This window comes from Rissa tridactyla, chromosome 9 (genome assembly GCF_028500815.1).
Source record: "Rissa tridactyla isolate bRisTri1 chromosome 9, bRisTri1.patW.cur.20221130, whole genome shotgun sequence".
Taxonomy (NCBI): Eukaryota; Metazoa; Chordata; class Aves; order Charadriiformes; family Laridae; genus Rissa; species Rissa tridactyla.
The window spans coordinates 48,162,137-48,186,455 of NC_071474.1; the positions used below are offsets into that span (position 1 = coordinate 48,162,137).

The 24,319-nt window shown below is 49.1% G+C and overlaps 3 protein-coding genes across 6 annotated transcripts; 1 reads left to right on the forward strand and 2 right to left on the reverse strand.

Annotated features, from left to right (window-relative positions):
- Window positions 1-21,594, reverse strand: LOC128915173 (uncharacterized). Of its 4 annotated transcripts, none has more exons than XM_054215187.1 (9): window positions 9,958-10,036; window positions 9,083-9,196; window positions 5,761-7,446; window positions 5,084-5,183; window positions 4,259-4,407; window positions 3,970-4,082; window positions 3,084-3,173; window positions 1,868-1,990; window positions 1-1,396 (listed from the first exon to the last, which is right to left on the reverse strand). In XM_054215187.1, exons 1-9 carry the CDS (start codon window positions 10,016-10,018, stop codon window positions 1,214-1,216), a joined length of 2,619 nt encoding a protein of 872 aa, XP_054071162.1. In that variant the 5' UTR covers window positions 10,019-10,036; the 3' UTR covers window positions 1-1,213. The 4 variants fall into 4 exon arrangements, with proteins under 4 accessions (XP_054071162.1, XP_054071165.1, XP_054071166.1 ...); XM_054215188.1 differs by having other exon boundaries at window positions 1,215-1,415; XM_054215190.1 differs by lacking the exons at window positions 9,083-9,196; window positions 9,958-10,036 and adding an exon at window positions 21,471-21,594.
- LOC128915174 (glutamine amidotransferase-like class 1 domain-containing protein 3, mitochondrial) lies at window positions 13,252-17,952 on the forward strand. The gene is made up of 4 exons (XM_054215192.1): window positions 13,252-13,416; window positions 15,660-15,831; window positions 16,472-16,673; window positions 17,247-17,952. Exons 1-4 carry the CDS (start codon window positions 13,309-13,311, stop codon window positions 17,437-17,439), a joined length of 675 nt encoding a protein of 224 aa, XP_054071167.1. The 5' UTR covers window positions 13,252-13,308; the 3' UTR covers window positions 17,440-17,952.
- On the reverse strand, window positions 19,830-24,265 carry LOC128915013 (uncharacterized). Its single transcript, XM_054214784.1, has 5 exons — window positions 24,257-24,265; window positions 23,326-23,487; window positions 21,471-21,599; window positions 20,144-20,281; window positions 19,830-19,916 (listed from the first exon to the last, which is right to left on the reverse strand). Exons 1-5 carry the CDS (start codon window positions 24,263-24,265, stop codon window positions 19,830-19,832), a joined length of 525 nt encoding a protein of 174 aa, XP_054070759.1.
- Between the last annotated feature and the right edge of the window lie 54 nt (window positions 24,266-24,319).

The following is a 24,319-nucleotide window of genomic DNA, read 5'->3' on the forward strand; positions in this document are numbered from 1 at the left end:
CTAAAAACCAGTTTTAATAAACTCCAAAGAGATACAGTAAGTAGACCAGCAAAATTACTGAACAAACTGAATTATCTGGCATTTTCTTTCTCTGCAGGGAGAGAGCCGGTTCCGTAAGAACAAGCTGAGAGACCTGGTTTTGCCGGAGCTCATGGAGATTGAGCTCCTCTGACGGCACAGCGTTTATGCTTAAGTTCCAGCAGAACTTCAGGTGAAATCAATGACCCAATTCATTGGTTTCAGCTGGAGTCTGATCAGCACCTTGCACCTGAGTCAGGTAAGAATAAGATCAACAGTTTTTCAGAGGCTAAAGGAGACTGCCCGGCCCTGCAGTCTTTGCCAAGGAAAACTCCTCGTGTTGGTTTGAAACTTCTTTTCACCTCCTCCCGGTCAGCAGCTACCGCTCTGCACAAATCTGCACTCCGGAGGAAAGGTGCCGTGAGATGCGTACAGTTGTGCTATGAGGCAAGAGACCAGCTTCTGGCACCCTCACGTGCCCTGCAGACGGTTCTCCTGGAATTCCTATCCTGCCTAAGATAACAGGGGACGGGAAGGTCTTCCCTAATGCTCCAGCACTTCTAAGGAGATATTATTGGAGTCATCAAAATGGTAATGCCACGCCTCACACTGACCGTGAAACACAGAAAATGGCATCTCGGTTAACGGCATTTCTTTTTAGCGTTGGGTTCTGTGGCCTCCATTTTGAGAAGACACAGCAGAAGACAGCCCCGGCTCCCGAGGCCAAGCTTTGCCTCACCTATTGTAGAAAGTCCACTGTATTCACCAGCACGGAACCTGAATACATCCCCCCTTCTCCCTCTCCCATTTCAAGTTTAATGCAGTGTTTTTCACCCCAACGTGTAATTATGAAACACTTCACCTTACTCTGTGCCCCAAACCCAAGGTATTAACTCCCAGTGAGAGGAAAAAAGCTCTGTTACTCCGGGGCCAGTCTGTCACCGACATAACACTTTCTTTGGTGATGTCTGATCTTCAGTGAAAGCTGGCAGCCTCCATAAGTGAAAATTTTACTTCTGGGTGACGGTGGTTGGTAAGCCAGCTCTGCACTGGGATATTTTAGCAGTATCCATAGGAAGATGAATAAGTCACTCCCGCAGCCGGGAAACCTCTCCCACTCCCCAATTTGACCCACATGTCATTTTCCAGCAAACAACTTCCTCGCGAGCACGTAACTGCTTGACCTGCGTGGGAGTCAGAGGCGAGTCTGATTCTTGCAGCCATCCCCAGGGGACGGCGCTTCCGAGGCAGCCATGCCCACCCCGTTGCGCACAGCCTGGCTGTGATTCAGATGTTCCTCCCGGCCTTTGGAGGTGCAAGTGCCACTGTTAGGAACCACTGTGTGTTTCTTCTGCACCTGCTCCAGTATCTGCAGCACCTGGAATTAGTAAACACAGCTGTGAGTAGGTTTTTTTAGGGGAAAACACTAATTTCTTCTCCAGCTATTGAAATAAATACCCTATTTTCTTTCAAGCTACATGTCTGGGCTCAGCCTTGGGATTACCGATGGTTTCTGTCTGCTCAGAGGTCTCTGGGATGGGTGCACGTGGAGAGCCTGCCCCAGGGAGGTCCGTGACCGTGGATCTCTGAGCTCTTTCTGCGAATGAATCAGTCTCACCTCGCACGTTCCCAGCAACGCGCTTGGCACAGAGCGGTGCAATGGGGGTCCGGAGGCAGGATCAGGACAACACGGAGCTCTGCTTTGCTGCTCTTTCTCACCACCCTATGATAACTCCTCATGCTATCACAAATTTCTTCACCTCCTTATAGCACTAGGAAACGCCCAGTCTGAAACGCACTTAATGGAGGTGGGGAGTGGGAGAAGAAATAAAATCAAGATCAATTTTACCTGAGACTTGGGGATGAGACCGACTCTGAAGAATCCTATGTTTCCACTGTCGATTTTGGTGCAGTCCACAACGGTGGAGGCAATGTTCTCTGGAGAAGGCCCATCACAAAGAACTGCATCCACCTGAAGAGCAACAGATGTTCACACCAAGTTTCCCCCAGGCACTTGGGAAAAGAGAGGGCAGCTTCCCCATCTCAACAGCAGGTAATTACCATCAAGGGCAACTCTGCTCCTTCCTACCCCACTGTATTGACACTAAGGGCTGAATTTGGCATGAATGAACTTAATAAAAGCAAAGAGAGAGAGCTCTATGGGGTGTAGGTCAGCAGTACAGCAAAGACAGGTTTACATCAGCTGAGGAGCTTTGAAAAAGTCTCATCCACAAAGCAAATGTGTAGAAAACCAGATCTTTGAGAATTTAGAGGTGGAAGATTTGTACCACCTTCTTTTTAAAACTGCCCTCAGAGAAGCGTAGTACTCTCAGGATTCAGCAGTGACTTGAACAACAGCCATTTGGATGGACATTTGATGGACATTTGAACAACAGCTATGGATGGACAGGTTGCCCAGGGCAGTGGTGGAAGCCCCATCCCTGGAAGTTTTTAAGGCCAGGCTGGATGGGGCTCTGAGCAACCTGATCTAGTGGGAGGTGTCCCTGCCCAGGGCAGGGGGGTTGGAACTAGATGATCTTTAAGATCCCTTCCAACCCTGACAATTCTATGATTTGAACGGCCATGACCATTGTACTTCCAGAACTTATGAAAGTTCTAAATGCCAGGAATATTTTAAATCTCTGGCACCAGTTTCAGACCAGCTTTAGCTTTCGATGGGAATCCCCTGTGTTCTGAGAGCTCAACGCCAGCTGGAGCCCTGGCGCGTTCAGGCATCAGTGGTTTTATAGCCTGTAAGCAAAGAAGCATTTTTTTTGTTGCTCATATCATTCTGTGTTGGAAGATGGACTAATTCATGTTGCCAAGGCATAACTATACTGTATAAAACAAAAGCATTTTGGTTTCCAACCAAATTCTGTATTTTACACTGTTCTTTCACTCTGACACCAATGTGAGGAGTGTCCATGAGATTTTTTTAATGAGATGCTCTCTCCGATCCTTGATATCATCTGTTGATTTGCCTACTGGAAATGAAGTCGTTGTGTTCTTCCATCCCCACATCTTTTTGGACCAGCCGGAATGAAAAGACAGAAAGCCCCAACTACCTTATTTCCCAGCTTGGCATACACTTGGTTGTGGTGTGTTGTGTCTGCCTCTCCCGTTGGGTTAGCTGATGTGACCACAATGGGGCCAACCTGGTGACAGAAAAATGGGAATAAAAGCTCTGATCAGGTTTTGCTGTATAAAACAGATGACTCGAACTCTGAAGTTCACTCGTGAGTCTCTGTGACTCTAAAGAGAACCCAGTGTGACTCACCCAGGTAGAGACACCTACTTTGTAGGCAACTACAGTCCCACCAAATCTGTATAGCAGTGACTAACATGCTGCTGAACTGGGGTTTACTGATGTTGATCAGGGAAGAACATTTTGTTTTCCAGCACTAGCAATTGCCAAAGACCTACAAAGTCTGTCCTAGACATGAGCAGAACATGCAGGGTATCGCAGTTCCTCTGGCCACGTTCTGGACCTTCTGAAGTTATTCTGGCTTAGATAAGCCCATGCTTAGAACAAAAGTGTTCTATGAGGGAAATCAAACAAAGTGTCTGTTAATCGCATCTTTTCTGGCTTTCTGACCTGGTGGTTATTCCTTTTACCCTCTTTTCTGCAATAAAATCAGTTACCAGCTGCCTGCATACCCCACCCCTTCTTAACAATATTTTTCTTGTGGGAGTTTCTCATTTTAGCACTTCTCACTCCCCAAACCTGTCTGAACATGCTAGGATCCTCACTTCATTGAGAAAAGAAAACAGAGAGGAGAGGTGGTATGCCAAGAGGGCTGACAGAGTGCTCCAGCCTCTCACTGTTCCTCTCCCCTCCAGCAACCAGAAGACCTGGGTGCTAGAGACCGACACCAACCCTGCTCCCTCGACAGGGGAATGGCGAGGTCTGGTCACCAGTGCTGCTGGGATGAGGGTGCTCTGGCCACTCACCAAGTCGATGAGGTGCGTGGTGACAGAGCAGTCAGGGATGCGGATGGCAACGCTCTGAGGGGTACCGACGTATTTAGCAGAGTCCTTCATTCCCAGGAAGTCCACCCATTCGCCTGCACAAGGAAGAGTCACAGGGCACTTACGGATGTACATCAGTGTGTACCGAACACAACGATCTTACCATAAATATCGCCATGGAGCATGTGGCGTTGCAGGGATGACTGACTTAAAGTTGGAGGTTCAAAGCCAAAGCTCTCCAGAGAGCTTGGAAGTAACAGCATTTCCTCACCTCTGGGAATTACCAAGCTGATAGGAGATGGCCAGGCAGCCTCCATGAAGTCCCAGAGGACGGGACTGAACAAATGCTTTGCAGGTTCCAGTTGCTTTAGACTAGAAATCCAGAGTGACATGGGGCGATCCTGAGCCTGGCGCTTGGACCTGGAAAGGAGGCAAAAAAAATGAGCCTGGAAGTAAGATGGGGATTGATTTTCAAGCTGAAAAGGAAATTGTGTTGGTGAGGCCCAAACGTGTGTAGGCTCTGCCCCAGGTCACCTGTCTGTAGCAAAAGTAGGACCGTTCAACAGATGACCTGACAGAAAGGGACATTAATGACTAACCCCAATCAGGAATGTCTACCCCAAACCAAAGTTTTAGCTTCTTGCGTAGTGATGGGTAGAAGTCCCAGTTGCCCAAGTTCTGAGGAAACGCCACCAATATGAGGGGTCCCGGCTCCTTGCAAAAGTACAGCCAGAGGCATTTGTTAAATCCCAGAGAGGGTTTGGTTGTGAAAATATGTACCTTCAAATACGTACAATAATCCCCTGCCCCATTTGTCACTTCTTTGCGTTTCCTTGTGATATCCAAGCTACCTGGCTCCATCACCTACCAGAAGTGCTCAATATCATACAAGACAATCCCAGTTCAACTGCCTCCTTTCCTTGTTCAGGTCTTCTCCCCGAGACTCATCACCTTGTTCTTCCCACAAAGGCTAAGCTGTGTGTCTCACTGCTCTCCATGGCTGCCATAGCCAGTACTCAGCAGCAGCTATAAGTCCTAGAGGCTTCTTTAGACTAGCCAAGGAAGCCCTCACTGGGGCAGCAAGACAAATACTTACTGGTGAGCTTTCTCCACAGCATCAGGCCGATTACAGGCTGCCACAAGCACGTACACAGTATCTGTGGGGATGCCGCAAGTCCCTCCACTCTTCAGGATATCTGTTGGCATGTGAACAGGGCAGAACCCCTTGAGTGACTAGAAGTGAGGGGCTGTAATTCACGGAAGAGCTGTCACAGACAAAGCAGCCAATTCAGTGCTCTCATCTCCTTTTCCCAACTAACAAAGCATTTCCTCTGACAGTGCATTTTCTAGCATTCATCCAAGAGGAGATCTGGCATTTAGGGGATTCTGGGCCACGTTCGTCAGGGCCAGAAGCCATTCAGCCCTGTGGAGAGAGCAAGCACCATGCATTTGCCCTGCTTTCTCTGTACAAAGCTTTCGGTGGTAGCCCCAGCCTGGAGAATTCACTTATCTCAGGTTGGATGTGCAAACAGGGATATGATACAGGAGAGACAGCAGCAAATTCACTGCTAAACCCAGCTCCTATCAAGGAATTGGTCCTATTGCCCCCGTAGTATATTTAGCTTCTAACAGCTCTTGTAACTTGGCTCACTTCATCAAAATGTCATCAGATTATCATGGCTTCCACATCTGGATTGGAAAAATGTCCTTTTAATAATGTTCTGCTACAAAAGCTCCCCGAATTTACCCTCCACCCCCCCAATATTCCCTTACCTGCAATTCTCTTGACTGAGGAAGCTTTCCTGGCAGGCAGGTGAAGGCACTTGGTCATTCCTCCCCCCACACCACTAAGCTGCACAATGGGGCTCCCCATTGGTAAGCAGGAACCCTCAAAGACGCTGTTGAAAAGGGCAGACAGGAAGCAGTAAAAGCTGACCAGGCCAAAGATGAGAGTGGCAGCAATGTCATAGCCAGCTGGAAGAGCATGGATGGCATCCAGCAAGAAGCTGATAGCGATGAGCAAGAAAGTGAGGGAGTAAAAGAACCAGGCAATGTTTAAGAAGAGCGTGCAGAAGACAATGAAGCCATTGAAGAGCATGAATGCGATGATGCCTACAGCTGCGTGGAAGCTTCTGGTAGTGCCATAGAGGCCACCATATCTTGCCAAGCCCCAGATGATCCACATGACAGCATAGAGAATGAAGGCACTGCTCTCCAGGGTTTTACCCCGGGCAAAGGCCACTGAGCCTCCTAGAAGCTTAAGGATCCCACCAGCTACCACTACCCATGGAATTACAACAGTAGCAAGTGGAGCCTGTGGATTCCCTGTCATTGTTATAGCAAAAGAAGCGAGGACACTGCATGCATAGCCAAGAACTTCTGCATCTGCATACTTGGAATACCCTAGGTAGGGAGCGTGAAGGTCTGCACCTTCACGAAGCTTCAGAACACTGCTGCGAGCAAGTAGGGCCTTCACAGCACCCCGCCCTGTTGGGATCTTGGCACTTGCTTTCACATTGTACAGGTGAATTAGAGTCATCAAGGCTGAGGCCACAAAGATGGCCACATCCATGCCTTGGGGGCCACCTTCAAAAAATCCCTTGGGACGGCAAGCTAATGCAATGCAGTAGGCCACATAAAACAGCAAATACAGGCCATCCACGGGGCTCTTAAGAGTGAGAAAAAGAGCCAAGACAACAAAAAGAATTGAGAAAACCACCAGGAACGGAACAGGAAAAGATGGCTCCTCTGGTTGCCAGATTAGGTACAGAAGGCAATAGCCTTCAGCAAATTTCAGGATGGAAGTGAAACCAAAGAATGTAGCCATTAGTACATCCATTGCACGGTATGACAAAATGCAGATGCCAATCTGGTAGATCCCAGCTGCCCACAGCCAGGGCACTTGTCCGATAAATAGTTTGCCAGTGACGCCCAGGAGCTTACAGCCGAAGACACTGGCAGACAGCATGTTCAGGATCAGACCGGTGACTGCAAAATGATTCACGCTGCCACTGGTGGACTGGATTGGTTCATGGGTCCTTTTCGTGGCCAGATCTGTGCCAGGGAGGGCAATTTTCTCTTTGGTTAGGAAATAGAGAATCCTTCCCAGACCAAAGTAACCACCAACCAAGCAGACAATCATATAATTGCAAGCCACAGCAGAGGAACCAAAAGCTGTGCTGTAATGCGTGGCAACTTCATGAGCACTGGCAAGTGAGACAGCAGAAGCAATCATAGCTAGGACGACCTCTCTGCAAAGGAAGCCCACCACTGCAATAATGAGTAGTGCCAAGGTAAATGTGACCAGGCCAGGCACCAAGGCATTGCGGAAATCATCAGTGTCGTTCAAAACTCCTTGCCCTCCCAGGATGAAGACCACTCCATAGCCGCACCAGAATACTGAGATGGTCAGGCAGAGAGACAAGAACAGGGAGGCATCTCTTAGGCTTCTCCGAATTCCTGTGAAAGAAATGACAACGGAGACAGAACCGTGATGTCGAGACAGTAGGTTATGGAAAGCAGTAGTTAGGACAGGCAGCTGTGCGATAGGCACGTGGTGTGTTGGAAGCGTGATTTTTATGCTCGCATGGAGCTGCACAGGTCCTGCATGATGCTAGACAGAACTACCACGAGTTTGGGTAGGTCTGCACCATGCCCCATTACTGCGTAGACGTGACCGTAAGGACTCCGCAGCACATCACTTTGTGTTCATCAGAGTGCCTGAGGTGAGCTCAAAGCACTTGAGTTCCTTCAACTGAGTATAGTACCAGGCCTGGCACGCAGGTTGCCCTAATGAAGTCAAGGTTCAGCAAGTCATTGTCTTCTCTTCCTCATGATTCCTACAAGACTCAATAACAAGACCATAATATATTAATGCAAATCACGTCCTGACACTTCTTTCTTTTGGGTTCCCTGGTTGGTTGTTTTGCTCCTGCTGTAAGCTGTCAGGTCCAATGTTTGAACCACAGGTGTCATACAACCTGCTGGATCACCATACATAATTGGACCTTCTCAGAAGACAGAAGCATAGGAATTGCTAAACGCATTCCTTCTCGAGAACTACCTTGTTCACTATCCTGATCCCCCAAATGACAAAGACCTTGATTTAAAATACTTCAAGTTGAATGGAACCCACCTGCTATCCCCAAAAAATATCACAAAGTGCCTTATTTTTACTGCTATGCTTTCTCACCTCACGATGTGAGGATACTGATCAGCATGGACAGACCCGAAAGCTTCCTTCCAAGCTGGAACTTTCTAATGGACCTATGCTTCATTTCTTCCTCAAACTGATACAGCTTTTGAGCCAGATTCAGGTTGGGAAGGGAAGCAAGAGCTCTGCTGAAGAAGCCCCCACGCTGCAGAGGACTGTGATCACACAAGTATACTTATCTCTTGGAACAAGGGAGCACAGAAGTTCCTGCCTTTGGTAGGAGGCTGTTGATTCCCACCAACTGTGAAACACCACCTGCCCAGCGGTCCGCTCCATAAGGTCCCGTCAATACAGCTGCCTCTAAGTGGTGCTTCCTACTAATGCTTTGTGCCACCACTGACTGGGAGAAGAGGTGAACCGATGTTTTATAGGTTAAAATATGAAGTGTCTCTCCCAAGCTGTCTGCTTTGTAGTAGAAAAACTACCAGCATCAAATCTTGGATTTTCATGTCCACATTGCTCTGAGTTAAAAAGGAGAAATAATTCAGCATTCATCCTAAAAAGTGTGGACTTTGTTATAGCCAGTGGTTTTTTTCTCTCAGATACGTAGATCTCTCGGCATTTACACATCAACAGGGCATTTCAATCCACAGATGCCTAAAGTACCCTCAGAAAGCCTGGGAACCGTTTTTAGAGAAATCATGTATTCAGTCTGTTAAAACTCTCAGAGGTTCTGGTAAAGCATTTGTTCAAAACTAACACTGATTTCTTTGGTTGCCCATATAGGAAAAATTTGCTGTGCTGACACACTCCTCTAGGAGAATGAATCAGTGGTCTGGCAAAGCTGCCACGGTTTGCACAAACCTGTTGGGAAAGGAGACCAGACACGTGCAAAGCTGCAGAAGGGGGAGGCCTTGAAGCTGGCCACCCTCTGAGTCTTACCTGCGTACGCCAAAAGAGAGGATAAAATCAACAGCAGGACTCCTAGAGCCGTGCTGGGGATCAGAGGGGATGCTCTGGGTAAACTGTAGAAATGCACTGCCAGGAGGAGGGATCCTGTGTGTGACAAGGGAGGTGGAAAAAAAGAAAGAGCTTGTCAAACTTGCCCAAAAAAACCAGAGAGAAGCAGAGTGGCAAAAGCAGGGAATAGAGCAAAAAATAACAGTGCAAGATCTGCAAATAATGAAATCTAAGGAGCTGGGGGAGGTGGTGTAACTTGGTTTGTGTCCAAGCTCTCACCTCTTTCTGGGTGCCTAGTTTTAAGAAACTTGAACTTAATTATGTTTGAAAGCGCTCCCCCACTGTTGGAAAAGGGTAAAAATCAGCTCTCCGACTCCAATTACACAAAAGGCAGACAGACGCACGCACGCTCTACAGATGATCACACGAGCCTTGTGCCTACAGAAAACCAGCCTAAAAATGAAAAGGGGCAGCTCTCAGAAAGACAAAATGCAAAGAAGCAGCAAATTAAAGGGAGTGAACACCCAAAACAGAGCTGCTGGGAAAACGGCTAGAAAAGGAAAAGAGCGGAAAGTGCATCCAAATAGAGATCATTTATGAAAATGACTATCAAAAAGTTTTGATTTGGTTCCCACCCAGGATGGATCGAGTACAGAAGTTCAGGCCAGCACTTTAAAGCCAAGACAAATATTTTGTTGGCTGCCGAACCAGGCAGAGGGATCTCTGGATCTAAAAGCTTTACCCAGGCAGAGAAGATTCAGAATAAACAAGACTCTTTAGCCCCCTTTGAAAAGGGGGTTGTCCATGAGAGCTAGTCCCAACCCCATCTTCCCATGCCAAGAAGACTTGATCCCTACCTGCGGAAATGCCCAAGAGCCCTATGGAGGAATGCAGTGACTCAGTTTTCCTGTCTGCCATCGCAGAGTCCGCCGAAGACCCAGATGCGGGCTGAAGTGCTGCCTCTCTTTCCTCCCTAGCTCTTTATAACCAAAGCAACTCCACTGGCCCGCGTTCCTCCCTGCTCTCCACCCCTTTTCCCTACAAACATCTTCTGTTAGTGTTCCTTTCCGCGTGCGGGAGGAAATGCAAACGAGTCCTTGCTGCAATAAATTTCAGGCTGTGAGTCAGCACGGGCTGCTGGTAGCTCCCTCCAGGGGCCTGTTAATTTTACTGCTGATTAGCCCTTGTTAAAAAAGACACTTGAAAAATAACGCTGGGGGTTTATTACTATTACTGCCTTTTTGTTACTGCCAGTGAGGAAATTACACTGGTTAAAATTAAGGTTTCTTTAAAGAATCCTTCGTGCTGGAGCAAACAAGTACTTTGCAAGCCCAGGAGCTCCTTGGGGACTGGCTATTTCTCCTAATGCTGGCCATGCTCCTGCTGTTTGTCCCTGTCACAGCTATGAATGCCTGGCACCACTGTCCTGCGCTGGGCAAATCCAGGCCAGATTCAGTGCCATTCCCTTAAAGGTGACTTCTGTCCACGTGTCACTCCACATCCACCTAACCCAGCCTCTCCCAGGGAACTCCTCCAGGGTTTCATGAGCGAGGTGTCAATGCAGACATGCACTCTGGAGAGCAGCAGTGGGAGGATAAATCCAGAGGAGCCTTGCTGGCTTTCCAGGAGAACGGAGCAGGCAGTGAGTGAGTATCCATCATTGCCATGGTTGCTGCCGTATCCCAAAGGTGACACAAAGGACCTATTCATAGCTTCCTACTGCTTTCCATGGAGGACATGTGATCGGGGCATAAAGGTCTTTACTGATGGAGGCGAGGCTGCAGAAAGAGGTGGACACCGTCCTCGGGATCATGTTGGGTCGCAGGTCAAGTGGGAATTAGGCAGAGAACTGTTCTGTGAGAGCTCACAGAGCTTTGATGGAAACAGGGGCAACACTTGCCTGCACTTATGTACATTCCTCCACCATTTGTTTGTGTGCAATGGACCCGTGTAGGGCCTACTCCCGTGAAGGACTCAGCTCCTGTTCCCATCAGGCCCAGTTAAAGCAAACTCCACTCTCAGCCTCTTGACAAGATAAAAGAAGTAGAAGAGTGTAAAGAGCTTCACACTAATATTTCTGGGCTGGTCAAGCACGACTCTGCAGAGGCCCTGCAGCAGCAAGCTGTGACGTTCCTCTTGGCAGATCCTGCTCTATGTTCCCCCATAAGCGATGCTCCACAGCCAGGGTTGGGGGACAGAAAAGCTGTCGGAAATGGGAATTTGAGCTGCACAGACTGGAGCTCAAAGACAGGCCTCCAGCATCACCCAAGAGGCATTAGATCTGTAGCAGCATCCAGAACAGCCCCAGATTGTCAGGGTCCACAGATAACGTCAAAGGACCCTGCTCCTCCTGCTCTCTGAGACAGCTGGAGAATGATGGCATGCTTCCATCACACAGCTGGATCCCTGTAACGGCTCCCAAACTTTCCTGGTTTCTTCATTGCTTTGGAGGACAGTGTTAACTGTGTTCACCCTTCAAGAAGAGCTTTGAGGCAACAGGGTTCCTTCACGTCCATCTTCACTGGAAGATGTGGATTAAAGCAAGGTGTTAATATTAAATCCCAAAGTCTCTACCACAATAAATGTGTGCAGACATTCCCACAGAGAATGGAACAACTCCACTGAAAAGTATTATTTATCAGGAACATGTTTGTTGCAGATAGATCTTCAGGTTCAATATGTCTATTTAGATCTTATTGCACGAGGAAGCAAGCACTGGAACAAGCCTGGTTTGTCCAGTTACACCAACTACACCAGTAAGGGCAACCGGCTCAGTCAGTTTGCAACAGGCGGAGCTAAACGATGTGGTTTGCAGCGAGCAGTAAGTTTGTTTAAATCATCAGCCTCTGGCTATCTTTGTTCCATCATTAAGAGGAGTTCTCTCTAAGCAGTTGAAGGAGGAAGAATCTGTCTGTTAAAGCTGCAGGATGATTCAGCTGTTTTCTCATCCAAGAGGAAATAATACATTTCTAAACCACAGTTAAATACCTTAGATACCAAAACAAACAACAGTGAAAAGGCTTGGAGTGTTTTTTACGCATATGTTACAGTTTAGCTCCTGTTCTGGGGAATAAAATTAACTGAAAGGAAAAGCCTGTGCTAGGTTAGCTGGACTGCAAGTCCTTTCTCATGTGCTTTTTGTTCCTGCTTGTCTAGGTAGCCGCTAGGAGTACGCGCTGCCTGCTGTCACTAGTTTTGAGATGCATGCAATACATGAAGCCACAGGCATTAGCAATGAATATCTTTCGCACGCCTGCCACGAGTAACGAACGTTCCAAAACACTATTTCATTATACACAGGATGTACTTCATGCCTCTTCCAAATATCATAGAGACCCCAGGAAAATTTGCTATAAATGACCCCTGAAAACCATCCTTCAGCCATGTTGCATGAAGTTTTTTGTTCTCTGAAGAAGGGCAAGACAGCCTCAACAGGCCCCAGTAATTTCAACAGTGCAAAGCTGAAACAGAGAGGTACAGAACGGTCTCAGCGGTGAGCATATCACGGACACGGAAGAAGTTGTTTGTGTGAGCAAGGAATTTTCCCCACCACATGCTGTGGATCTCGCTGCCCCGCGCCCCTCCAGATGTCAGGGCTCTGCCAGCTCCCGGTAGATGAAGAATCAAGTTATTGATTCCTAATGTCAGGACCCAAAGGCCAGGAAACAACTACAACTGAGTGTAAAACATCTGCTCTTGAGAGCTGGGGTATAAGGACAAGAACATTTAAAGTCAGAAAAGGAAATCTTGTTGTTAGAAGGCTGAGGCTGCCTATGTTGGGTTTAAAAAAAATGGGGCAGAGTGAGGAACGCACTGGCTTGAATGCTTGCTCTGGGGGGGCTCCCTTTGATACCATCTTATGTGCAAAGACTTTGGTACTTTCATCTGAAATAGAAGGGAAAACGGACAGTTGAGAAGGAAAAACACAGCTGCTCTGTTGAAGAGGTCACGTCAGCTGGGGGTGCTTTGGAGACAACATGCTGAGAAGATCTGCAAGGGAGCAGTTAATTGAGGAAACAAATAATATTTACATGCCCTGCCTGTGGCACTGGAAATAAAACCTTCTTGCCAGTAAGAAATTCAGCCCAACCCTCCTGGCCCCACCTGCTCCTGGGGGAGGGATGATGCTATAAAAGGCTCCAGGCGGCGAACAGAGATGCACAGCAATTTGGGGCTCTCCAGGGAATCCTCCTGCTCCGGTTGGGACCATGGGAAAGAGAGTGGCTGTGGTGCTGGCTGGCTGTGGGGTGTACGACGGGAGCGAGATCCACGAGTCTTCTGCCGTGCTGGTGCATCTCAGCAGGGAGGGGGCACAGGTAAGCGGCGCCCCGGCAGGCTCCTGCCCCAGCTCTGCCTCCTTTTGCCCTGCTCTGCTCTGCAATCCCTCTCTCTTGGAGAAGGTTCTTGTCTCTAAGGAGCTTTGCAGCTCGCCGGACAAATCCCAGGCTCCCCATTGCTGCTACGGGTAATGGCGAAGCGTAAGTGAGCGGAGTCCAAGCGAACGGCACAGGGTAGGAGCTGCCACAGCGAGCACAGAGACTCCCCGCTCTCCGCTTTGCTCTCGCAGCTTTGCTGCACGGGAGGATTGGCTCGGTGCTCTGTGTTAAGTGCGTCCAAACTCTGAAACAAACTTTCCTAAATGCCTTCTCTGTTCTTTTTGGCTTGCACTTCCTCTTTCCTGCATTGGCGTTTCTGTTTAAAAGACTACTATTGCTTTTGGCTGTTTGAAATTCATTTTTTTAAAACCCCAAAGATTAGAACTGAAAATAGACAAGTTCTGGTGAGTTGAACTTGAACAGGGGTAAAAAAGGCGACCCTCAAACAGCCGCTCTAACATGCCACTAGTCGGGATAGCCACCCTGCCAGACTGGAAGAGGAGGGAGAGAAGCCCTGTGTAACACTACCCTCAGCTCCAAGCCTCCCACGAACCCGGGTCAGAGCCGTTCTCCTGGGAATCGGGATTGCTCTATTAAAGACAGAGGCACTGTGGCGATGTACCTGTGCTGCAGAGCCAGCCCACCCAATTCCAAAGCCTTCACAGTGTGCGGTCGCTGCTTGGCTTAAAGCTGGGACTTGTCCAAACCTTTCCTCCACTGTCTATAATTTTGCCTCTTCTCTCCCGGAGCTGCTGCAGTCGCTTCCCTCCTAAACCGGCAGGCTTGGAGCAGCGTCCTCCACTCATCCCTTGATCAGCAAGGACCTCTAGTGGAGGACACTCAGGCGTTATTTCAACCCCCTACTTTTATTTTTCGATCATTTTTCAGTTATTCTTTCTAAGGAAAGAAAGAATAGCGTAGCATAGCATAGCCTATTTCAGTTGGAAGGGACCTACAATGACCATCTAGTCCAACCACCAGACCAATTCAGGGCTGACCAAGTTAAAGCATGTTGTTAAGGGCATTGTCCAAATGCCTCGTAAACGCTGCCAGGCTTGGGGCATCAACAACCTCTCCAGGAAGCCTCTTCCAGTGTTTGACCACCCTCTCGGTATATAAATGCTTCCTAATGCCCCGTTTGAACCCCCCCTGGCACAGCTTGGAACCACTCCCACCCGTCCTATCACTGGATGCCAGGGAGAAGAGCTCAGCACCTCCCTCTCCATGTCCCCTCCTCAGGAAGCTGCAGAGAGCCATGAGGTCGCCCCTCGGGTTCCTTTTCTCCAAACCCCGAGTCCTCAGCCACTCCTCACACGACATGCCTCCCAGCCCTTTCACCAGCTTTGTTGCTCGTCTCTGAAAGCCTTCGAGTACCTTAACACCCTTCTTAAACTTCAAAGCTTGTATAGTCCCAAAATCACAGAATCATACACAGAATCACAGAATGGTTCGGGTTGGACGGGACCTTAAAGATCATCTAGTTCTAACCTCCCTGCCATGGCCAGGGACACCTCCCACTAGGCCAATCTATCACCCAGCTGCTTGCCACCCTCCACTCTTAATCACTGCATGTCAGCTTGAAAGAGTTCTGAAGGAAGGGGAGACATTTTCCAGAAAAAAAAATACTCTGGCTTTGGGAAAATAGTGGCTGAGGAGAAGAAATTCAAAGTCCTGTCCTTGAGGGAGGCATATGGTGTGACAGCAGCACCCACAGGGGATGACTGGCTTTGTGGGGGGAGCTGGGGCAGGGCTGGGGCTGCCCCACGGAAGGTGATTGCTTGGGATACAGACGGCAACCTCTAAGAAATGGCTTCACCAACAGCTCTTGGGACATCTCGTTTTCCTAGGAAGGAAAGGAGTCACTGTTTCCTCTCCAGCTCTTCACACCCCAAAACAAGCACAGCGGGCATTCTTTGCTTTCACCTAAGAGCACCTCATTCCTTTAAGGGCAGGGTAAATGTTCCCGTGCAGAAGCTACAAAAGACCTTTCTTTCTCTTCCCTATGACAATAACCTTCCTGATGCCAGTATCAGATGCAGGTGAGCCTGAAGGTCACGGCGGTCACCAGCAAAGTGCTGGTCCTAACAAAGTAACTCAGCTTTCATTCACTAGCTATGATCTTTGACATGCTTAGGACAGCATGTTAAGGCTGAAGGCTAACAGACCTTTCCCTCCCTCCTCAGGCAGAGGTTTATGCTCCTGATGTTGACCAGATGCATGTGGTGGACCATGTGAAAGGACAGCCAACTCAGGAGAAGCGCAACGTGCTAGTTGAAAGTGCCAGAATAGCCAGAGGCAACATCAAGGATCTAGCAAAGCTGGATGTCAAGGGGCTGGATGCCCTAATCATACCAGGTAGGACGGCATGCAAGGTCTGCACGCCCAAAGTCTTGGGAACAGCTTAGATATGCCATAAGCCTTGAACAAGGAGGGAGTTATGGGCTGGAGGGGAACTGGGCAGAACCACTGGGGAAGAAGACAGGCTGGAAGCAGGGACTGGAAGGACAGACATCTTCCATCTGTGCTGGCATTGGCACACCTACCTCCTCATCAGGAGAAGAGGAGGCTGGGCCAGAGAGGAGGTGACTCAAAAGCGGAAAGCTCAGTCCATCTAGCAATTCACCTTCAGTGAAAGGATGACCACGTGATTTCCGTGGGGACGGATTAGACCCGGGGCAAGGATTAAGAGACAAGTGAAAACTTGTCAGCATGTTCCACCACAACTCAGAAAAGAGCTCATGGGTGAAACACTACCCAACAGAGCACTGACACCTTTCTGCTTCAGTTCTGTATGGAAGCAAGAAAGGTGCTTTGACGTCTCATCTCCTGGCAGTCAGCTCGCAAAGGTTCAGTTTATCTATTTTTAATTCTTTTATCAACATTTGACAAATGCTGGCAGACACCAAATCCATTTTAGCATTCAACTAAGTAATACCTGAAAAACGCCTGCCCTGGAGTACTGACCTTCCAGTGTAATCTGCTTCTCTTTTCTCAGGTGGCTTTGGAGTGGCTAAGAACCTGAGCACTTGGGCCACCCAAGGCAAGAACTGCATCATCTCCAAAGAGGTGGAGGATGTCCTGAAGGCATTCCACGCTGCCAAAAAGCCCATTGGCCTGTGCTGCATTTCCCCAGTGCTGGCAGCCAAAATCTTCCCAGGCTGCGAGCTGACTGTGGGTCATGACACAGAGTGTGAGAAGTAAGTAACCTCAGAGTGCTGATATGAAATCACGCCACGAGCATCACAGAATCAGCAATGCCTCCCCTGTGTACACAGCACCCTGTCTCACGCACCTCTTGGTCCCAGGGTAGGAAATACACCAGACCACTGACTCATAAAGTTCAGCAGATCCTAGGGAGGAACAGGATGGTTGCATAAGACTTGGCAAAAGGGAGGGAGTTAAACTGTCCTTACTCATATGGGAAAGCTATGACTGAATTCTCGCAATGGCAGGGAAGGAACTTTGATGGCTCTTGCTTTGAAGGGCACTTGTTGGAAGCTGGTGGAAAAAAATTCTCCAAACCTATACACAAAATCTGGAGTGAGCGGAGTTAAGTAGTGGAACATCAAAGTCTTATTTTGGCTTTACTTCAGATTTTTAACTCACTGTAATCTGGAGGTTTCCCTGGTTCTATAGCACCAGAGAAACTCCTCCAATAGGAAAAGATTTGGATCCTACTGAGCAGGTTTTCTGTAGGGACCATCCACATCTCTGTAATCAACCAACTTCTCACTCTAGGCCTTCATCAAATCACTCTTTTTTTCTTGTAGATGGCCTTATGCAAAGACTGCTGAGACCATGAAGGAGCTTGGCTGCAAGCATGTGAACAAACACGTCACTGAAATCCACGTGGATGTGAAGAACAAGCTGGTGACCACGAGCGCCTTCATGTGCAATGCCCCCATTCATGAGATCTACGATGGCATCGGAAAAATGGTCAAAGAAGTGGTCAGACTTGCCTGAACACCACAGAGCCACAGAATCCACCTCCTCCGGAGTGCAGGCACCGAGCCTCAGATAACGTTCTTCCCCTTTTACACCCACACGTCAACAGGCAAACTGCCACTCAGACAGAGTTCTTCCCCCGCACCGGACCACTGGTGGCTGCTGAGGAGGGAGAACTCTGGAACAATGGAAGCGTTGTCGTGTTCTGCCAAGGAGACGCCACTTACTGCCAGCAAACTGGCAGTAACTGGAGTGTGGGCACACATCGAGCTGGCATGCAGAAGCCAGCGGGGCTTCCATGGGGCTCAGACACAGCCGTTGTCTTTGGTTCTGAGTGGCTGAGGAGTTGCCTGGGTCATGTCAGCCATGACCGGGCTGACCTGACATGTGCATATCATGTGGCAACAGGGATTGGTCCCGCTCTAACATTCCTTACACACCCATCTTTGACAGTACTTCAAAGCTCCCCACCTCACCAAAGAGATGAATTAGTGGCAAAAGGAAGGAACACGGTTCTGCTACAGAATAAAACCTGACACTTTTTACACGAGCTGAATTCTGCTGTCATTTTTTGCCTTTCACTCTGGATTAGGACACACTTTTAGTGCTACTGGGTGGCCAACGAGTGGGGAAAACAGTACAGGAGTAAGTCGCCAGCAACAAATCCCACTTGTTTTGCTAGGATTTGGCAGAACTCAGACTTGGGTATGAGTACGATATGGGTGAAGGCAGAATCAAACCAACGTCAGTATCCAGGTCTAATGGGAAGAGGTTAAATTCTTCCCTTGCATTAACAGAAGACCTGCTAGGACAGCATGGAGTATTTTGGAAGCAGCCTTCCACACCGCTCCTAGGCAGAAAGAGCCCACAATGAGGGCTAGGCATCCCAGAGAACATGGTGCAACTTCCAGTCTCCAGGAAAATTCCTAGAAACCACCTGGAAGCAACAATTCTGCATTGCAACAGGGAGAGGCAAGATCCCCATCTGTCTGGAACCTGGGAGCAAGCTGGGAACTGGTCGGGCGATAGCAAAGTCGGGCAAGCAGAAGGCACCTGAAGACATTGCCATAGTATTTGATAGCTCACTCTCACAGTTAACCAACATCATTTAAGACAAGCCATGCTTTATTTCTCTCCTGTAGTTGAGGAGCTCACTTCCAGCCCCTGGATGCTGACAGGTTTGTCTCCATCAGGTTCAGGAGCTTTTCAGATGGTATGTTCTTCTTATATAGCTTCTTATTACACAGGTAACTTCATATAATCATTACAGACCGAGCTGTTTAATTCTCTCAGTGTAAGACATACTTTCTAAGACAGCAATGATTTTCTGAGGCTCTTCTCAGCAAACTTTTCAGGGTTTTTTTACATCCTTTTCAAAACACCGGCATATTTTTGCACTCTCAGCAACATGGCAAGATCCTTCAAGACTACAGCCAGAGCTGGAAGAAATTTACCCACGTGCCACAGCAGTGCTGCAAAGAGGGGTTCAACAACATCTGGCAGTGACAGAAGAGCCCAGAGCAGCAGCAACTCTACCCAGGTTTCTTATGAAAATGTAGCTTATCCAGTCACTTTTCCGTGTCACTTTTTTTCCACTGATTCTCCTACTAATAATTTTCGCCCCATTGGCCACCATCCATAACCTTTTGCAAAGGTGTAAAAGCCTCCAAGACACAAAGGACCAGCCAGTTTTGGGACAGAAGCTGGCAGGAAGAGGAGGGACATGTTTTCTAGCACAAAAAGTCCACTGTTTCCCTGGTCCTTTGACAATCCCCCATAGCGAACGGTGAGTATCCCAACACTACAGTAACGTTCGGTCTGAATTAGCATTTAATTAGGACGGAAGCACAAATCCATAGGAGACCAGGCCTCAGAACTGCAGTTTTCTCCCATACTGTTACTTCTGAAGGGGAATCCACAGCTTAAGCTGCTCATTACCTTATGGAAAGTAATTGCTCCCAAGCCCTTGAACTCTTGTCCTTTGCACAATGCAGGAGTTCAGGAAAGGTAGAGAGGTTTCTGCCATAAGCACTTACTTTTGAGAGTTATACAGGATTTTCTGAGATTAAGAATGTTTTGACTAACTCACCAGACAGGCTGAAAAGCTACGGGATGTAAATACAATAGGGAGAATTCCAGGGACTGGCTGAAGAATTTGAATTAATCTCTGACTTTAGATCCAACCCAGACAGACACAAAGCTAGTAACAACACTTTTTGCTGAGATGTGGAAAACTGCTTGCCCTAGTGGAGCAGGAAAATCAACGCTCAAAACAAAACATTAACAATATTTGGGTGTGTTCTGACACCCAAGAAAGGCAACAAACAAGAAATAAGGAAGCTGGAGAGAAGTGACATTGTAACTACCTGTTTATATGGGAATGGGAGAAAAAAAGAAAATCCTGCTAGTTATGAGTCGGTCAGTGTCAGAATCCGTAGGAACTTCTGTCTGTTCACTTCCCCATCTCCATCCACATCTGCTTCATCAATCATCTCCTGGGGGACAGCAGAGATTTGGAGACTGGGTTAGATTGGATCTGAGAGGGTGGATGTTCACAAAGAGCAAACACCAACAAAGGTCTCGGGCAAGGTCCAAGTGAGACAGAGATCTTGTCCGTTGCAAAGCAACACAGCACAATCCCCCAACCAGTCCCCCCTGCAGTAAGACGTTCCCCTCCCTCCCTGAGCAGAGCACGAGAAGAACATGTCTGTACTTCACAAACCTGCAGCTCCTCATCTGTGATCTCTTCCCCGACCTCACTAGCCACCACCTTGAGATTCTCAAAGGAGATCTTGCCGGTGCCATCACAATCAAATACCTTGAAAGCTTTCCAGACCTCCTTTTCCAAACATGGCTCCGCCTTAGCAAGGAAATGAAAAATGCCATTGTGTAAACATGACATCGTACCCCGCTGCAGTCCCCAGTCAGGGACGTCAGCCAGCAAACATTTGTGATCAAATCCAAGATGCCATTTTGGGGAACACATGGCCATAGAAGAGGGTTATCTACTGCTGCTATTTTGCTGTTGCCTTCCCCCCCACCCCCATATAACTGTGTAAGAGAAGTTGGTGTGGAACGTCCTGGCCAAGCTTTGTCAGGAAGAGGGGCATTAGCACTGCTGCTGGAGGAAGCAGCTGCCAAGAATTATCCAGTGGCTACTGCTTTATTTTATTTCTAAAGTGAGCCAGGCCAATGCTGGCTCTTACCGCCCTTACCCTCCACACACACAGGCACTGCATACACAACCCTGCAGCAGGTGCGGGCTCTCACTGAACTAGGGGGAAAATGGGGATCTCCACTGCCCTCTTTGTGTGGGTCCCACACATACACACCCTGGCAACTATGACCGCATGGACGCCACGCCAGCTACGCCCCAGTCACCTCCCAGGCATCCCACAACACCTTGCAATGGGATCGGAAGGATGGGAGAGGCAGAACCAGGCAAGCCCCTGCTCCTTGAGAACGGCCTGTGCCTGCATGCAGCCAGGCACCAGAGGACACAGAGGTTTTTGAGCCACAGGAATCTCAGACAGGCAACGAGGACTAAGGAATGTGAAGCAAAGGGCAGTTCTTTGGACACCACGCAAGCTTGCGTGGCTGTTGCAGGAGGTGTGGACAGTGTCAGTGGATATCAAGGAACGATTTCTCTACAGATGGTGAATTGTTCATCTGATGTTCAACATTCGCCCACTGCTGTCTTGAATTGAAGATAAATGGCCCTGTGATTATAAAGGCAGAACTGAAATTTCATGTGGAAATGTTTAAGGAAGGGAAGCGGGGGCTCCTAGGTGCTGTGTGTACTCTGGGATGGGAAGACTCCTGCTGAGATGCAGATGTTTCTATCTAAACTAGCCATCCTGCTCACTCTATAGTTCATGGAAAGAGGGGTAAGGACAATTCACCCAAAGGTAGATCTCTAAAATAGCTCAGATAAACTCCTGGAACACTCCCCTGCAGGGAACCAGAGTGACCCAATCCGCTGTGGCAACCTGCATCGTAAAGTTAGGTGAGAGGAATTTCACTCTTGATGACCAGCTGGGCTCACATACCATTTTCTGAGTCATCACCTGCAGAAACGACTTGAAGTTTAGCTTCCCTGACCCTTCTTCACTGAATTCAGAGATGATTCTCCTCATCTCTTCTTTCCTCAATTCACAGCCCAGAGCCTTTACAGTGATCTGCCAAAAAGAGAAAACAGACAATGTCTTGGTGTACAAATCAGACACAAACAAAGCGGGAAAGATGTCTGAAACAAGCAGGTATGTGAAAGTGGTGAAAAACTGCCAACTTTTCATCAACAGCTCTTCATCCACTATTTTCTCTCTAGAGAACAGGGTTCTGTAGCTGTCTAACATCAGTAGGACAAGGCCATGAAAAATTAGCCACGAAGAGCTGTCAGCAAGGGCCAAGAAGGGAGGCTTCAGCCCCCCCTCAGGACACCTGGGTAGTAAATTGCCACAAACCTGACCCCACTGATGGCTGCATAATGACTCAGAGCTCAGGCAGCAAAGTCTGTTAGCGCAGCAAGTGGTCTGAAAGCAATAGGTGGCAAACCCCAATTGCTCCATCACTGCTCCGCAGCGGTGTTCATCAGGTGCTTGTAAATGATTAGCCCCATTTCCAACATTTATGTTTACTGCCAGTCATTTCTGACTGCCGTAATTACAGTTCCAAGTGCAGCTGTGGCCACAAAACAATTGTGTCATTTCTACCAGCCTGAGGGGATCCAGGCTGCTGATCTGTGTTACTAAGACTGTGCAAACACACCCCAAAGAGCAGACGGAACATCCTTCAGCTACAGAAACTTGCACTTTCTTTGTAAAGGCAGTTAGAGGACAGGGGCTGATAGAGAATTGCCTGCAAAATGTCATTCCTCCTCAACTTCTTGAGGATGGGGGTCACTGTGAAGAAAGGGTAGGAGGCTCCTGAGATTTATTCCACAGCATCACAGAAGAAGGACCTAACCCTCCTACTGATCCGGGCTGAGTTCAATCAGAAGCAGACAAGCTACACTCTACAAACTCCCACCGCAGGCAGGGTAGTACAGCAGTGATACTGCAGTGATGTGATTTTCCACACGTGAAATGGGTTACAAAGGATATCCCGCACATCTGTGCCTTCTTTCAGGCCTGCCTAAACAAAGTACCTGCAGCACAGGTTAATGTTATAGAATCATAGAATGGTTTGGGTGGGAAGGGACCTTAAAGGCCACCCAGTGGCACCCCCTGCCCTGGGCAGGGACACCTCCCACCAGCCCAGGTTGCTCCAAGCCCCGTCCAACCTGGCCTTGAACCCCTCCAGGGATGGGGCAGCCACAGCTTCTCTGGACAACCTGGGCCAGGGGCTCACCACCCTCACAGCAAACAATTTCTTCCTCAGATCTCATCTCAGTCTCCCCTCTTCCAGTGGAAAACCCTTCCCCCTCGTCCCATGGCTCCCCTCCCTGCTCCAGAGTCCCTCCCCAGCTTTCCTGGAGCCCCTTTAGGGACTGGAAGGGGCTGGAAGGTCTCCCCGGAGCCTTCTCTTCTCCAGGCTGAACCCCCCCAGCTCTCTCAGCCTGTCCCCACAGCAGAGGGGCTCCAGCCCTCCCAGCAGCTCCGGGGCCTCCTCCGGCCCCGCTCCAACAGCTCCGTGTCCTTCTGCTGTTGGTGCCCCAGGGCTGGAGGCAGCGCTGCAGGGGGGTCCCCCAGAGCGGAGCAGAGGGGCAGAATCCCCCCCTCGCCCTGCTGCCCACGCTGCTGGGGATGAGCCCAGGCTGTGGGGTGTTTCTGGGCTGTGAGAGCACATTGCCGGCTCATGTGGAGCTTCTCATCCACCAGCACCCCCAAGTCCTTCTCCCCAGGGCTGCTCTCCAGGCATTCTCCACCCAGCCTGTATCTGCACTGGGGTATGTCAGCTTCTTGCCTTCAAGTCGCTGACATCCATCAGGCCCGAGCCATCGCAGTCGAACAACTCGAAGACCTCTCGCAGCTCTCTCCTCTGCTGTTCGGTGACCGGGAAGGCGAGAGCCGGCTCCTCCGTCGTCGGGGACCTCGCCCCGCCGGCTCCTCCCTCGCTGCTGGAAGCCTGCGGGGAAACCCGCCACCCTCAGCGCGGGGTCGGGGACCGGCAACGGCCGCAGCCCCCCTTCGCCCATCGCCCCGTCAGCGAGGCCCCAGCCCTCCTGAGGCGCTCCCGAGGGAGGTTCCCAAGGCCCAGCCGGGTCCCCGAGTCCGTGGCCCGCCGGCACTGAGGCGCTCCAGAGGCCGGCAGGCCCGCCCCACTCACCATCCCACCGGCTACCGGCAACCTCGCTCCTCATTGGCTAGCGTCCTGGTCCTCAGGGAAAGCGCGGGGCTGATTGGCCGAGACACAGATGGGGGCGGGACAAGCCCCGCGGGCTGACCCCGCCCTCAACGCTGAAACCTGTGTCTGTGTCGGTGGGTTGTTTGCGTTTCGGTGTTCTCACAGTCCCAGAATGCCAGAAAATCAGGTTGGAAAGGACCTCAAGGACCACGTGGCCCAACCTTTCTTAGCAAAAGCATGGTCTGGACATTACGGCCCAGCACCCTGTTCCGAGAAATATTCGGATTCTCCCTGTAGTTGGCAGAATTTGGCTCAAATTAAGAGAAATTTACACAAGAAGCTCTAAACTCGCTTTCTTACAACAAAAGTTCTTAATCTTTCTATTTTGCTTTTATCTTTGAAGTGTGTAAGAATAATCTACTCTAATCATGGGGAAGATTTTGCTGGAACATAGCAGCCAGCATTAGTAATTAATAAATTTTAGAACTCACAGTATTTGCGCACCTTTTTAAAGAACACAGCTAATAATTTTCTTAAGCTTCTTAAATACTTTCACCATCAATCCTACAAAGTTTCTTCCCACAGCTCTGATGGCTTAAAATAAAGATGCTTT